This window comes from Corvus hawaiiensis, chromosome 1 (assembly GCF_020740725.1).
Source record: "Corvus hawaiiensis isolate bCorHaw1 chromosome 1, bCorHaw1.pri.cur, whole genome shotgun sequence".
In the NCBI taxonomy this organism is placed as follows: domain Eukaryota; kingdom Metazoa; phylum Chordata; class Aves; order Passeriformes; family Corvidae; genus Corvus; species Corvus hawaiiensis.
The window spans coordinates 54,398,339-54,415,362 of NC_063213.1; the positions used below are offsets into that span (position 1 = coordinate 54,398,339).

Below are 17,024 nucleotides of genomic sequence, written 5' to 3' on the forward strand. Positions count from 1 at the left end.
ATCACTGAGCAAATCAATATGCTTGTTACATTTTACATATTCATAGTCCCAAGGAGTGACTCAGCTTAAGCACTGATAAACGCTTGAGTTTGGCGTAACTTGGAAAAAAAGACAGCTAATATAATTCTTTACTAGGAGATAGCCACAAATCCAAACCCTGAGATCTCACTGTTCCTACCCCTTTGAAATAATACTTGATTTTGTAATGACAGCAGTATGCTTTTCCTCTCCGTTATACCTGATTATGCTGAAAAGGTAAAACTTCATTTTTAGTTTCTGAATGAGGCAAAAGGAGGCAGCCAACAGTTCACATAACCTGAACACTTACTTGAGCTCACTAGGAAAGCAATTTTACTGCCAAATACTTGGAGCTCAAATATTTATAGAACACTTTGTTTATCTTTTCCGTAACTAGTGAAAAGGTTTGTTTGTGAATGTTTAAATATTCTAAATTTTCTATTCATAAGAGTATTTGTAAAGATTGATATGGATATATATTTTAAGAGAGCGGTTGAGAAATAAAGTAAGTACAAAGCATGCTACTGAAAATCTCCTGAATGGAAATTTTATTTTCAAAACAGAAAGACTTTAAAGGCACAGTATTGTGAAAGGAAGGCATCTTGAAAATAAATCCAGGATTAAGGGCTTTTTAGGTAGATCCTTTTGTGACAGTAAATATGACCGCTGCTTTTTTGCTAAAACTAACTGTCTGGTTCCAAAATAAGCAGGACATGAAGACAGGTTTTTCCAAAAGGTCCTCACCAAAGTTTCTAAAATTTTTCTTGGAACATTTTAATCATCAGTTTCTCAAATTCATTAAATGAGATTTCTGAAACATACAGACCCATTTTTTTTTCTTTTCTAAGCGTTCTATGCTTATCTTTACCCCATCAAAGAGCTTCCTGCATTGCAAGACAGCATATTTTAGAGATGAGGAAACTTCTACATACATTCTAACTTGTCCTGAGAAACTCAGTATTACACAAAAGACTAGAACCATAGAATCTATTTCAAGACCCATGATAACTATGGATCAGAATCATGGCACAAGAGATAAGCAACTGATTTAACAACTACACCTACACTGCCTGTTAGATTGAAAACATAACTGAAGAGAGCTAGTTTCTTCTAGTTTCCAATTTAGTTTGGAAGTCAAACTCAAATGGCTTATTCCAAACCCCAAAAGCACTACTGAAAAAACAAGAACGCAGCTCCTTTGATAATAATTGTAGGCTGGTTAGAATTATGTATTTTTAATCATCTTTGGGGGCAACAAGCTCCAGCAGGAGGAGGAAGCAGGCAAGAAAGAACATTCACATTTCTAGCCAAAGAGCACTGGAGCAGCAGAATGCCCCAGCAGCCTACCTGCCATAGGCTCCTACCAAAGACAGAGCTCTGAAGAGAATCCAAGGCTATGACAAGAGTATCAGGCCATCAATAACCTCAGTAGCCTTCCCTCACCCCCAAGCGTACACACAAACACACTTTTTGAGACCAACAGATTTATTACCATGACTTAGTAAAATCTTTAGTTTGTCAGCCACTGCTATAGGGACTCTTTCTTAAATAACATTCAGCACAATTTTGCATATAGCAGCTTCAAAATAAACCAGATACAAGGCTGAGATTGATCAGCCTCAACAGATCTGCCCACACTGAGAAAATTATTTTTAACAAACTGTTTTCTAAAAGCATAAAAATATTATCGTCGCATACCACATTACTGCATTAGCACCGATTAAAAAAAGACTCCTGCAACCTATTTTAGGGTTTCATATTTATAATAAAATTAAGTGAATCCACATTTCTTCAGAATTAAATTGAGTAGACAGTTACATGAAACATCTCTGTTGTCTTGTTTTACAGCTTTTACCTGAGTAGATTTATCTTTCATACATGAAGGGTAGTGTACATGGGGATCACGTGGCCACTGTCCTGTGAGGTAAGGTCCTGTTATTGTGTCCAAAGAAGAAGTTCGCCTTATGGTACCAGAAGTTCTGATTTGCTGGGATTTTGGCCTGTCCACTGTAGAAAACCAGAACAAAACCAACAAAAAAGTCAGGCTAAATTTGATGCGAAATGTTAAAAGCTAGCTATGACACACAATGGCAAAAACATATCAGAAACCTTTGTCTAAATGCCAAGCTGAAAAGAATGCCATCACATCAAAGCAAATAACATCAGACAAAGCAGAAAAACAAACAGAAAAGGGAAAATTTAACAGTCACAAAACCCCCACAATGCTTCAGGTGTTCATATCTGCGAAGAACTGGGCTACTTATGCTATGTATTTTCATCAGCAAAAAACATCAAGCAAATTTAAATACAGTGATGATGCAACTCAGGAAAGCCAGACACGCAGAAATAGAAAATATAGCACAGTATAGCACTCTTTAAGTCAGCTTGCTTAGCTTTCTAGATACTACAATACAAATAATGAGAAAAATAGTGGTTATCAAGAAAATCCCTATCCAATTTATTCTCTTTTCCATATTATTTCATAATTTAAATCAAGTCCGTATTATTTACAAGATCCTGCTACAGGCCTTAGCAAGCTGAGAGTGTGTCTGTGTCTTTCCCTCTGAAAGAGCTCAGGTCAGAGCAGCTGCCTTGCTTGTTTTCACTCCTCATTTTGCCTGCAATCCTTGACTCCTCCCTGTACTTCTCTCTCCATACACCCAGATCATGGAACACTTTTTCTTGTATTTCATTTGGAGAGCAAAGTGCAGGGTGATTCACGAGACTGATGTGGGAAAGAACAAGAGTTTTACAGCACACTCTCTAGATTGTCTTGCTTTGTCCTTTAGGCAAAATTACTTTATATACTCATCGTCTAGACTCCACCTCAGCCAACCTAAGCCCTACATGGCAACTACTGTCTGTTTTGCTCACCCCTACTAAAAGAAATTCGCAGGTGAGATACCTTCCAAATTAGTCACGTGATATGCACTGATCTGACCCACCAAAAGCCTACTCACTGCTCAGAATGTGAGAGCAGATCTGCTGGCACACTTCTGACTCCAAACAAGGCCACTGGCCTTCACAACCATTTTCTATTTGTGTATCACCTAGAACTGATTGATCTCAAAAGGCAGGGTCCACCATCAATGTGATATATAGCATTCAGCACAATTAGGGTGTAGCTTGCACTAATACAGCATGGTTACAGCATCATATATGAAGACAATAATGTTAAAACAGACCATTTTATACAAATATAGATCTGCTGAAACACTGCATTAGCTACAAATTTTAGGTGAAGACTTTTAAGTAATGCTGTGAATTTGACATGATGTAATACATCATACTGCCTCACACTATAATTGCTTTGACTGCCTTATCTATAAATCAAACCCCTACCATTTCAAACAGATCTATTCTTATAGGATTCCCATTGTGACAAACTGGCATTTTAAGAAAGATCCCTGAACCATTAAAAGTAAAGAAGTCTGAAATCCAAAATAAAGATGACAAATTTTAAAAATGAAACGAGTGTTTACATTTGTGCTGAAACACAAGTGTACCTAATGGGTACACAGCTACAAAGAATTCTTCCAACCTTCCCTGTCATGCTATGGCACTATGCTACTGTTTCAGGTAGCCCAAGTTCTGAAAGTTTCTCAAAAAACACCTTTTAAAACAAGTCAAAGACAATGCACAAAATTATGTTTGAAGATGAGGAAATAAGGACTAAACCCAAGAAAACACAAGCCTAAAAGACACAACAAAATATATACAACCAGAAAATTAGCTACGGTCTGTGACGTGTTCTACATCCAGAAGAAAGACAACAAATCCCAACATTAGTAACTATACTAATGCCATTAAAACTGAAGAGAAACAACACCACCAAAAATTACTAGTTTTATTTCTCCATGGTCATTTTGGAAGTGGACTGCAAGACACTGTCAAGCCCTGAAGCCAAGAGAAGAAAATGTTCAAGATGTGGTTTCCAAAGTCCCTAATATTCATCAATATTACTCTGAATTACAGGAAACAAACCACTTCTGAACTGCATAAATCCATTCAAGTTAACAAAAATGTAATGCCATCCCTATTCCACCGTTGTCTGTGCTCCTTCCATCTCCTTTGAGATGGCATGCACAGAGGTGTGAAAGCAATTCACTGAGTTAAACATAAAGAAAAGTGCATCCCCCCAAAGTCATAAACACATGGTTTTCCCCATTACAGCAAAGTTGCCACAACATAATGGGCAGAAACCGCCAGGAGCGCTAGAACAGCAGCAGCACTGTGGTCTGTTCAGTAACAGTTTTGGCTCCTCATCTTTCATGATATATCATTAGATCATAAAAAATAAAGGAGACGGGATCTGTAAGCACGACATTTGAAGGAACTTTTGCAAATTATCATCTGACAAGGTGTCTTGTACAGTAATGTATTCAGAGATGATGGGATGCCCTGGAGAGCATCACTGTACTGGACCCCAACAGTGGCAGATCAGGTCAGCTTAAATTGTTTTCTAAATACTAGAACTGCTCTCAGAGTTTATTTCTTAATCTTGCTTTTCTCACCTCCTAAGTCTGGCTTCCCACTACTCTAGGGAGCTACTACATAACACTTCTCCTCAAATTTTCATTATCAATGGAATGCTAATGCTGTCATGAATATCCTTCTCCAGCCCAAATCACTTTCTCTGGTTGGAAACCTCATGTTCCAGTTTTCTCAGAGAATCGAAGTAGCTGAAGTGCTTCAACAGCTCCTGAAGATAGCCAACAGACTTCAGCATTCAGAAAGGCTTCAACAAAACAAAGAAATCTCTAGAATTACAGACTTGATTTTATCCAAGTTTCAGACTAAAACTCATCTGACAACATCTCAAGCATATGAATGGATTTTACTGCAGTGGTAAGTCAAAGGATTCTGCTGTCTTCCTCAGTGAAAAGTGAGACATCTCATATGAAAACCAATTCTACCTCCAGAATAAGCAAACTTAAGATCACAGCACTTAAGCAGCATAACATTACCTGAGGAAGTTAGCCAGAAATTAAAAAAGCAAGACATATGCTTGCAGCAAGGCAAAATACCTCATGACGACTGAGATTAGCTTGGTGGATTAGACCATGATGACAATAATGCCCAGGCTGTGGATTTGATCTCTGTATTGGCTGTTCTCTTAAGAGTGGGACTCGATGATCCCTGTGAGTCCTTTTCAACTCAGAATATCCTGTGATGCTATGTGTTATTTAAAAAATGCCACAAGTTTTAATGGAATGTATTTAGGGCAAATTGCTACACAATTCTAATTATGAATGTTAATGTTATACAAAATGACACAAGGGTCCACCTGAATACTACAGCTGGCAAAATTCAGCATGATCCTACCTCCCAGCAGGAATCAACTAAAATAAACTGCATGAAATCATGATTCTGCATGCTCTGTTGAGAGCAAAGAGAATTCTAGTTATACCACCTAGACTGACTGAAAAAAGGTTTCCATTTCTCTGACAGCAAAATGTAATTCAGTAAGAGGCTAACACGACAGCTCTTTTGGAAAGGACATGGGACTCAAATAAAACCATCTGCTAGAGCTCTAAAATGAAGAGCTTGCCTTCCCATCTAGGCTAGATAGGTAACCTGTACATAATCTGAAAGCCATGTTCACAGTCCATTTTCAGCTTAAATAAAGCTTTGTGCCACATGTGCAATGAGGAGAATCACCTGCAGTAGAAGAGCAATACTGACAGTTAGCATTGGTAGCATTAAAAAAACTGATTCAGCTCAATCCACCAGAGTTCATCTGTCAGCATCTTTTCTCCCCATGTTCTTCCAACAGTTAGCAAATCCAGTTCAAATTCGGCCAAAACTTTTCCACTCCTGTACTCGCATAGATGTAACTGATTTTCAAAGACTAAAATTATCCTAAGAATGTCTCAGATAACACAGACTCCTCTCAAGCTGAGTGAAAAATGTGAAATAAAAGTAAGATTAAGTCTTCCCCCAGACTAGGAGTGTTGTCATCTCACTACTGATGTCAGCTAATCGTGACACTGTCCTGACAAAAGGCTAGACAATATTCTTGAAGTAATTTCTTAGTTTCTTTTCTCAAAAGTTCTTTAACTTAAAGTATTAACCCAAGACACCATGAACTATCAGTACTAAATCCCACAATACATTTTCATGAGATGTTGTTTCTCTTCAGTTTAGCTGCTAGCACCCTGCACAACCTTTTGGTCACAAGTTACTAGTGAAATGAGTCCAAGCTTAGGACTCATCCATTCCTTAAGAATTTCAGATTTCACCTAGGAAATTAATATTAACTTCAAAAGAATTTTCTCCAAAAATACTCTTAGGAGGACTATGATGGATTTCCTAGTCTGCTTAAGACTCTTTTCCAGAGCCACAGAGTCAGAGTTCAAGTAGTCTGGCTCAAAGAATGTTCAGAGACTGGGTATAGCACCATTAAATAGTATCAGGTACTTCTAGGACATTCCTACCAGATATGACAACAAATTTATAAAAATCTACTAACCCAATGAGCTGAAGAAGTGCATGTGTGAATGCTTCTTAAATAATGCCTTATGTGGGAATGCAGCCTAGGAAATCAAAAACTAGAAATAGAAAGCTGAATATTAAGGAATGGTGACCCACAGTGACCCATAAGAATGATGGCCTGACATCACTTAGGTCACATTTCCCACAGCAGCTACTGATGACTGTCCTACACCTAGTTAAAAGCCCCTCCTCCTGTTACACCCTGTACAAGCATGAAGAAGGGTTATCTTTGCTCTTGCTTACTTTGGACAGTGATTCCCTGAGTAGCACAAAAGTAGATTTTTGGATTCAAAAGGACTCTGTCTCTGAAGAGTCTGGTCAAGGGAGGTGGGTTTTTTTTGTTGGTTTGCTTTTTAAGCAAGTAAAAAAAAAACCACCGCACTGTGCTGATATCTGAATGTGTATCTGATTGGTCTTTCCTGCTCTGATTATATAGGTAGATGGTCCAACTAGTGCATGTTTAACTTGCAGAACTTGTCTCTATGACTTTGCCAGGAAAAAGATGGAATAAGGAGGATTTAGAGGCCACTCTAAAAAATATTTCAACCTTCATTCTCAAGAAGGCTTTTCTCTTGTAATTGGAGCCAAAATCTCTCATGAAGAAGATTAACAAGGGATTTGGGGTCCCCTGAAGTTTTACTCCAGAGGAGTAAAGAGATCTATTGGCTCAAAAGACATTTCCCAGTTGCCAGTGACTGACAGACTTGTTTCTGACCCAGTCTGCTAACTGGCTGCATGACTGCATTAACAGTTCAGAAAGGTGCAGAGCAACAAAGAGCACACTGTTTGCCATGTACTGTTCATACAAAATAATAAAAAATAGGATTTTAAATAGCATCTTTAAAAAACCCACAACACCCTTTTATGCAATTGAAAGGAAAAAATGTGAAATTACTGCACTCTTCCTTCATAATTTCAAATTAAATTGCTTAATCTTTTTAATATCTTAAAGCAAAATACTAGCTTTTTCAAACATTTAAAAGGCAGTACAGTGTTTTGCTACCAAAATTATAATTCTAAGAGAATATAAGAAGAGACAGTCTTTTCAAGTTACCTTCCGATACATCTCTAAAATACTTTACATTCAGCCACTTAAAACGTCTGTCTTCATTATGTGCACCACATTGCTTTTGGTTCAGTTGTATCAACTTCAGAAATTATTCCCCAGTTTCTATCTTTAGAAATCAAGAGACAGAATGACTAAAAATGAAGAGGGATGACATTCTAAGTTACTAGGAGACTGACACAATCCACTCTATTTCCTCTCATCATCCTAACTGAAGAAAAAAAAAAAATGGCAGCACAGAACAGCACCAAAATCTAACCAAGGCTCCAACAACCAAAACCGAACAAGGATCCAGGTCCATGAATGATATGCTTTCTACATACAGAATTCTTCAGGGATTAAAAAAAAAAATGAAGAGGGAAGCCAGTCTTCCACACAGAGCATTTTACAATCTGGTAGTCAGGGCAGATTTGGTTTTGTACCTGCCCAGGCTTATGACAATTCAGACTGAACTGCAAGAAACAGAAGTCTATCAAGACAGGACGTAACCTATACTGGGAAAACAACATAAAACAAAACCAGCTTGTTCCTTCAAAGGAAAATCGTACACACACTGACCCACAGTACGGGATTTAGGAATCCACTATATTGAGTTATCTTTTACAGCTATGACTAAGTCACCTAGAAAGGGAAGAGGGCTTCTGATTAGTCACTGAATCCAACCCATAGGTTAAGGCATTTCCTTCCGTAACAGAGGTTTCATGCACGACTCTGCAAGGATGTCAGCTCTGCTCACCCAACCGCACAGGAAGGCACGGTGCGCAGGGCTAGTATGGATACCAGAGGAAACAGAACACATGGATGAATTTGTAGGCATATTTCACTGGACCTGCAGATGACTCAAAATCCTGGTTGCCTATGCATGTACATTGAAGCAAGGTCTCTGCCTCGTGTCCCTTATTCCCCCCAACCACCGGTCAAGTAAAATGTGACTATGAATGTCTTTCAGAAGTCAGATTTTCTTCATAGCAAAACTCCCCTGTTTAAAATCAACATTATCCTTAGAGATCAAACATAGAAAGAACGCTCTAATCTCTGTAAGAAAAGTAAACAAACCATATGGCAGAAAGTTTCAGCCCACTAAAGCTAAATTATTCTTCTAACAAGGATTACTGCTGGCATGTATAGGACCTGTAGCTTTTCATGTCACAAAAGCCTGCTTTGTTCAACCAATGTAACCTACACACTTGCACTCTTCTAACAGGATGCCATGTAGGTAAAAAACACTAATTCCAGACCTTTCCAATTTTTATGTATTTCACATTTTTAGAATACGTTTTTCTTTGTAAGGTTATTACTTCAAATATAAATACTACACAAATAGTATAATTTAATAAAGTAACTAAAAAAGGCTCATACTATAAAGATAAGACAAATTTGATTTGAGCTCAGCAGCTAAGTACTTGGGAAAAAGCTCACTGAAACAACTATCCATTAACTGTTGGGCACTTCAGCAGATATAGAGAATTTCCCTTCTTTAAGTTCATTAATTTAGATCTGCTAAATCATCTATTCTATGTCTACAATATTGAGAACCAAACTGGGAACCAAGAACAGCACTAAAGATTGGGGTGTTATTTTTCCTCCCAGGATATTAATAATTAAAATACAGAAGGTCATTATAAACAGCCAGTTGATCCAGCAACTGAAGAAACTGCCACTTTTTTAGAATAAACTTCATGACTCTGAAAGGATTTTTTTTTCTTGTTATAACAACAATACTTAAAATTGAACCAGATGTAGAAAGTGAGGGTTTTGTAAACCTTTAATCTAATTCTTCTTTCCATCAAAATGCAGCTGGACATAATAATGAATAAAACAAATCAGAAGGCACAACTCACTACTTTCATAATCAAAATATACAAAGAACTGTAATCAATGCATAGAGGCTATACAATGCCATCATAATGATCACCAATTATTAGAGATAGAAAGCATTCTCCTAGCTAGAGAAAATTATACTAAACAATAATATATTTTTCTGAAAAAAAAATTGAAGAATAGAAATGTAAAACCAGATTAAAACTGATTGCCTAAATGAGAGTGCTCAACTTCAACAATTAAATAAATTATTTTTTCATTATCAGTTAAGACATAGAAACAAAGGACTAGGGGCAACTTCCTAAATCTGGAGCCCACTTCACAGCTAGCACTGACAAAACACATAATCACTTCAAAACAAGAGTACAGTCAGTCTTACAGCAGCTATTTTGTCACAATTCCTACTGGAAAAATGACCCAGGAAAATTTTTCTCCTGATAGTTTCAGGCCTTCTTATAGTTTAATATATAAATATTTACATTGTCAAAGCAATCCACCCACTCATTCCCTTCCTTGCCCACCCAGATTCTGACAAAGCAACTGTTTTTGTTCAGAGGTGACTTTTTTTTAACATCACACAGTTCAACTCCTAATCTGGGAGTCCTTCTCTGAGTCAGCTCCTGTTTGACTTTACCTTTCTTGACCTGTGGAGCACCAAAATGGTGGGCAGTACCCCATAAAATGCCCCAGCAGACCCTGTGTGGCCAGCTGCACTTCATGCAAGACCAGACCTGTGCCCAGCAATTTTTCAGTCACTTCATGTTGGCAGTTTAGAGATCCCACCATCACCCAACTCCACCCTCCAGAATTTTCAAATTAGATGCTCCTCCTCTAAGGAAAATATATTCTCCTCAAGTACAACCTCACATACATAAACTTCCACTTTTTACTTTTAAATCTTATTTTTTAAACTTATTATTTCAATTCCCATGGTTCTTAAACTCTTCTTGCATAAGCTTCCTGCATACTAATTAAACCTCTCAATATTCATCAACAGTTTCATCACCCTAATTTCAAAATTTGCCTAAACAGATAAGATCTACTTCCCGTCTAGGAGATCAGTTTTCTTATCAAAACCACCAGGTTAGCATGACACCCTTTGGAAAGCTCATTTTGCACTGTAACATTTCTTCCTGGTTTCCACCATCCCTTCAAATGTCTTCTGAAGTTTCACTGACAGTTCTCTAGCAATGGACATGTTTTTCACATTTTTAAAACATCAGCATTGTATATTCTATACTCAGATATCTATTCTCAAATGATGTCACTCCTACTAACAAGACTGCCTCAGAAATTTGAATGTAAGTGTCAATTTCTGAGTAGGCTGCTCTAGAATCCTGCAATGGAGATCTCTGAACTGACTTTACTGAAATATGCAATCTATATTTATCACAGTCTTGGTAATTCCTAATTCCAAGTTATCCTTACAGTATTTACAATTTTGGGGTTCATCTTTCTGAGTTAAAAATCACTGTCCTTATGGAAAGCGATTTCTTAGACTTTGTTCTGGTGAGCACAAAGCATTGACCAAGTATTTGGGCTATTTCCTCTGAGACTGTAGCTACTGCTCCTTGGAGCTGACTTTGAAACCATACATTCTAGCAAATCAGTCTCAGATCATTCTCAGATCTATTCTTCTTCGTACCAAACGGTTACAACTTCTTCCTCATTTTTCAATCTGCCTGTTTTTATTTTCTGTCTTAAAGCACACAAAGACCAAGCCTGTTTGTGTTTTAAAAATTCTCAGCTAAGGTTCACCTTTTGATTGGTAACATGACATTCTTTCCTCAGTTCCTCCTGCTGTTTCTTGCAGGTTCTCTGCTTATCCCTAGCAGCCTTTTCGAGGTAAGTGTCTGTTGGGGTCTCCTCCCCTGCCATGGAGCCCTGGGAGATGGGCCCTGGGGGGACAGACACGGGGTTTCCCTGCCCCTGGTCAGTCTCATTCCCCATTGGTTGGTTTGGGTTCCCCGGGGTGGCCAAGGACCCTCGGGTCCCGTGACTGGAACAGTTCCTGAGCAGAGCCCCGGCCATGCGGCTGGAGAAATAAACATCTCTGAAACATCTATCACGAATCTGTCCATATATACTTCGTTTCCATGGGACTCCTGGTTTGAAATATACTTGTTGCAGTAATCCCCGCTGCGACAAGTGTCCATGCAATCAGATCACATCCTTGAACTCTTCTGATGTCTGAAAGACTCCAATAGTGTTAACATTTTTCATTAAAACAGATTCTCTTTGTATTGAAGGCAGAGCAACCCTGTTTAGACGAATTTTCAAACTACTTCCTTCAGAAATCCAAAACTTTACTCCAGATTTATGAATTTTGAACATACCTCTATGTAGGATTTTCTTCTTTTGCTGTATATGCATGCAAACTTGCATGACTAAACAAAGACAAGATCTAACATTCTACATACAGTGTCAGCACACCCATTTCTTCCGCTTCTCCCAAATTTTGAGTTGTTACAGTTGGTAATTCCCATCTTCAACGTGGCCAGTCTAAGTTTCTACCATAAATCTTGCAAAGAAAAGATCTCCCTGCATCCTTCGACTTCATATTAAAGGCTATCCACACCACTAAACAAAACCATGAGTCTCAAATCATCTGAATAGCCTAGTCCCTTCTTCGGAAGGTGGATCTATGCAACAGTTTTACAGAATATTTTAAATAATATATGTATGGACTGCACATTTGTTTTGAAAGAATAAACTTCTCTTTCTACAACAACACCTGAAGTTTATTTGGATCTTCCACATGGAGAATAACCTACACAGAGTATGTGTCTCCAGTCACTTCCTTGTATGGACACTTCTCAAATACACATTACTTTTAAACATGCATGAGTTAATTACATTTTTGCCCATGAGAAATTTTTCTCTTCCAGTTTAGGACTTTTCCTTGTTTCCTTTGAAAAGAACAGCAAGTATTTCAAATGTATTTTATGGTTTCTTTGTGGGTGAAGAAAACATTGCGAAGATGATTATTCTGGGCAGGGTATCAGGTATAACAAAGGAGCCACTGAAGGTGAAATACCAAAGGAATCAGAGTATGAGAGAAAGGAAGTGTGGTATTCCACTATCAATTGCCACAATTAACCAAACACAGCTATCAGTTAACAATAAAGATTTTAAGACCTTGAACAGAAATTTACTTCTGTGAAGATAGCTTCTCCTTTAACCTGGCAGCCTCCCAACTACTGTGTAAACCTAAGTCTCATTCTGCATTCTTCAGCAGTTAGCTGGTATTTTTAGAGTCACTCTGGTCAAAGTCTGTTCCGGGGCACTCAGCGTAAATCTGGATTTAACTTTCTGTGAACAACTCAACTCTTCACTGCTTGGAAAAGGAGAAAGTTAAGATATCACATATAACAAAGATTTAGAATAATGTATGCTGAATATGGAGGTGTAACACCTAACTCACAGAGTCAACGCTGCAAAACCACTTAGTTTTCATAATGTACTTTCCAGGGCTCCAGATTCCAGAAAGACCGACCAGCTGACACTCAGGACTGAATTTGCCTCCATGTGTGAGAACTGGACTCACCAAACCTTTCGAGCACAGACAGCACCACTCTGATACCTGCTGTAATCACCAACACCTTTAGTCCTACTGGGCTAGGGAGCTCTGCCGTGACGTGCAGAAGGGGTGGTACTGAGATCCTGTTAAATACCCACAGAAACCCACAGTTCTTGTAGAGCTGGCTCCTCCATGCTGTGTCTCTGTGGCCTGAGTTATGGGAACACAGTGCAAAATTTTCAAGGTTTAACCAGCAACATTTCTGATCCAGCACCGTTACAGCACTTCGTCTAAGAAAAGCAACTGCACTGTTATCCCTGAGAGCTACATGTTCACAAACCTGGGAATTCATATTTGCACTTAAGTAATCTGCTCCCTAATAGCCAACTGCTGACTGCATGACGTAATTTGAAGTGAGGTTTGTATTTACAGGGTAATTTCTGCAGACTACAATTAATTGAATTAGCTAGTAACTGAACATTGAATAACCAAAACTTGTTTCCTGGTAAAAACACGTTATTTCCAATGATAGCTTGGTCTCCAAGTGCTGAAAATGTCAAGCAATTATTACAGTTTTGAATTTTTTTTGGTACTGCAGCCTAAGCACCTATATTAAAATGTTTGGGGTTTTTTCCTAACTATGAAGACTTTTAAAAAATGTAGATACCCAGGTAATCCAGCTAGACGACCTTTACTAATTATTTCTTTCAGAACTCCAGAATAGACACTGAACACCAAAACACCTGAGATTAAAAGGCACATACTATAACAATACCCACAATGCCATACATTTAATCGGTTCACAACTGAGTAATTACATTTCTAAAAGACAGATTTATACTTACTATATAATACTAAAATTAATTTAGCTACAGAAATTAGTTTCAAAATCAAGTATGAACGCCAGTCATCTTGCAATGACCTATCAGTCAAAAATATGTGTTAATTCCTGAAATTCAGAAGCATGTCTACAACAGTGCTAAATGCCTGGCAGTAACAGCACAGGAAAGGAGGCTGAAGCTATCCTTCTTCAAACAGGTGACTTGCACTGTTCAAGGAATGAGACACTTAAATTATTATTCTTGTTTAGACTATCTCACAGCAGACTGAGAAGAAAATACTCTACAGTGGATTTCAGATTATTCAAAAACCATGACAGAACTACTATCTACTGCTCTTATGAGCAAAATATGAGACACTTTCTTCCTAAAGAGGAAACAGAATGCATAGTTTGGGTACTACTAGTAAAACTAGTTTCAGGTTGTGCAAAATAAATGGCATGTAAGAACCAATGCTGTTAATAGCACATTTGTATTTGATTCAGAGAACAATATCCATTGCAAACAGCTACTCCTCAATTTGACACCAGCAACAGGGAATGTTAAGTCCTTATGAACACCAGCATCAGTGGCATCATTTATCATCAGGACATATGCTACACTAAATGAGGAGGTCTAACCAATACAGTACCTTGTATTAAGGTTTCAAAACTCAAGCTCATAACATTTTACAACCTACTGGGAAGTGTACACAATCTCCAAAGCAACAATATCTAATATGGAAGGCTAAGAGATCTGCTACTACAAAAAATGAAAACTTCCCATCACAACCATCTTCACTGACCTAACATCAACTGTTTAGGTTAATCCCCCATTTACAAATTTTTTGTGCAGAAAACTGTTATTGCTTGAGTGTAGACACTCACACTTTCTGGGAGTCTTTTCTTCAGAGAATAGTTTGGCAGGAATCAGCAGCAGCAGCTAGGAAATGCACAAACCAAAGGAGAAGTGGAATGAACACACCCAGGGCAGAGACATTACAAGTATTACAAGGCCTGAGACAGCAGACTGAGAGCACTCCCCAACAAGCCTCACTTGGCCTGGCTGCGTTTCCTTCCAAGACAGACTTCCAGGAACTACATGCCTTCCTCTGTCCTACTACCAGGACACACTGTCTGAGCAAAGTTATCACCAAACAATCCAAGGGGGCCACATAACCATACAGCTCTGGTGCTAAGCCCAGACTCACACAGCTGGGAGAGTAGGGAAGAGTTCCTGAGAGCACGTTTTTCAGTTTCAGCTGTGGATGAGGGCTTCCATGGATGCGATGTCAACTTCAGAAAAGTAAGAACCGGAGAGCCTGACTCACCCTTCCAAAGGATTGCTATTACACAGTGTATCATGATACTCTGTGTGGCATCCACACTGCAGAAGCCTCTGATCCCTTTCAATGCTATCTCTACACTTTAGCATTTAATTCCCAATTCAAAACTAGTTGTATAGCAGTGATGAACTTCAGAGTCAAAACAGATGGGAAAAAAATAAAGCATAACTGAAGGACTATCTAATTTTGGGGAAGTAAATACAGATTCAAAATTATTACTCCAAATTAGATTTTTAAGTACCCATTTTCCTTCACTGTTATCTCCAATGCTCTTCATTTTGCAATAACCCAAATCTTAAAAATGGTGACACAAAGGAAAAGGGCACAATCTCAGGCTGACAAGTTGCTGTGATGCATCCTTTCTAATGATGAGATGTAAGTATTATTTTACTCGCCTGAAAATGCCTTAAGCCATTGTTTAAGCACTACAGATTTACATGGGAGGCAGCACTGAAAGAATAACATAAACATTCATTTAAATACTAACAGTAAACCAAGATGATAATCATTAACAGTTAAATTCTTGAGCAAAATTTTCCAGTCATCTTTAATACACGGTCACTTTTTCATCAATAAAAGATACTTATTAAAAAATGCTAGTTGATGCTTAAACCCTACTATTTTAACAACTTCCCGTGAACACATGTGAAATCCATGAAGAACTACCTATTTTGTCAAGTGCTGGCAATGCTTTTCTCTACTGAAGTAATTGCCAACTGATTTAAACAGGAACTTTCGTTTTTCACTGCAAATTAAAAATAATTATTATATTCTTCAGATGAAGATAATTAATCAACCAGTGAAGGCCCACTAAAAATGTATTTCAGATACTCACTTAAACTGAAACACTGAGGAGCATATACTCTATTTCCAACACATTTTGCATTGTTACAACTACAGCTTTCAAGTCTAGACTGAACTGAAACTTCAGAATTACTGCATCAGTTATTTTTATTATTTTTTTCATAATGACAGAGTAGTAGCACAAACCCATTTTGAAAATAACTGGCTTTTCACTGTGAATTTTTGCAATGTAGCAGTCTAGGCTTGGTGAACACTGACTTTTTTTGTAAGATTATAAGATACACTCCCTTGATCTACCATCCCTGCATTTTAAAATACATTTTAAGAACCTCCATTCACCCCACCACCATGGGAAAGAAAACAACAAAACACAGGAACTATGTATTTCAGAAACCAAATTTCAGTATTTGCCTCTGTTTTACTATGCACAGATGTTGGCAAGTAACTTCAATTTGGCCATCAGTTTGGCCATCTGTAACACATGAATACTTGCTTATGTCCAAAGAATAAGAATTAAAGGACAAGTAGCAATTTAAAACAGGTATATACATATACATCTTTAAGTTGGGTTTTTTCCATGGGGTAGGGAGGTTCTTTTTTCATAGCTAATGCCTTGCTACAGTACTATTCAAGTTTAATGGAGAAAGTACCTTCCTATTTTACTTTCCTGTAGTTTAACACCAGAAAGAAGCACAGTTTATTTGTTTTATAAAGCATATTTATTAAAGACACCTAATACACCATTCTCATTTACAGTCATGTTAAAACATATAACTAAAAAGCCTCTGAGTTCAGGACAACTGGATCAAATTTAGCCAGGGTCTTTTATTTCATCATATTATATTCCAATGAAAGCTATTTTGGGAAGAGAGAGGGACAAAGCTGGAGCAAAACTGTTTTGGCCATACAATTATGGGAATACTGCTATTATTCAGGGATCAGGAAATAGGAAGCGTCACAAAAATTACTTCCTTACCTACATTTAAAAGAAATAAAGGAAAGATCATCTTGGTCTCTGGTATAAATGCTTATGATGCCACAATATTGGATGGCTTGAATCCAGGATACTAAAATAGTTCCACTTTTTGAAGCCCACATTTTGGGTGTTTTTATAATATTGATATCCCTTACAAGTCT

At 37.7% G+C, this 17,024-nt stretch overlaps 1 protein-coding gene across 6 annotated transcripts in view; it reads right to left on the bottom strand.

Annotated features, from left to right (window-relative positions):
• The window catches only part of GLCCI1 (glucocorticoid induced 1), a 54,428-nt gene that overhangs the window by 32,204 nt on the left and 5,200 nt on the right, over window positions 1-17,024 (bottom strand). For all 6 annotated transcript variants that reach the window (XR_007203874.1, XM_048304859.1, XM_048304850.1 and 3 more), the window contains exon 2: window positions 1,874-2,025. Coding sequence is in view for 5 of the 6 variants with exons in the window: in XM_048304859.1 (XP_048160816.1) it covers window positions 1,874-2,025 (152 nt within the window). In the remaining variant the exon portion in view is untranslated. The remainder of the gene's footprint in view (window positions 1-1,873; window positions 2,026-17,024) is intronic.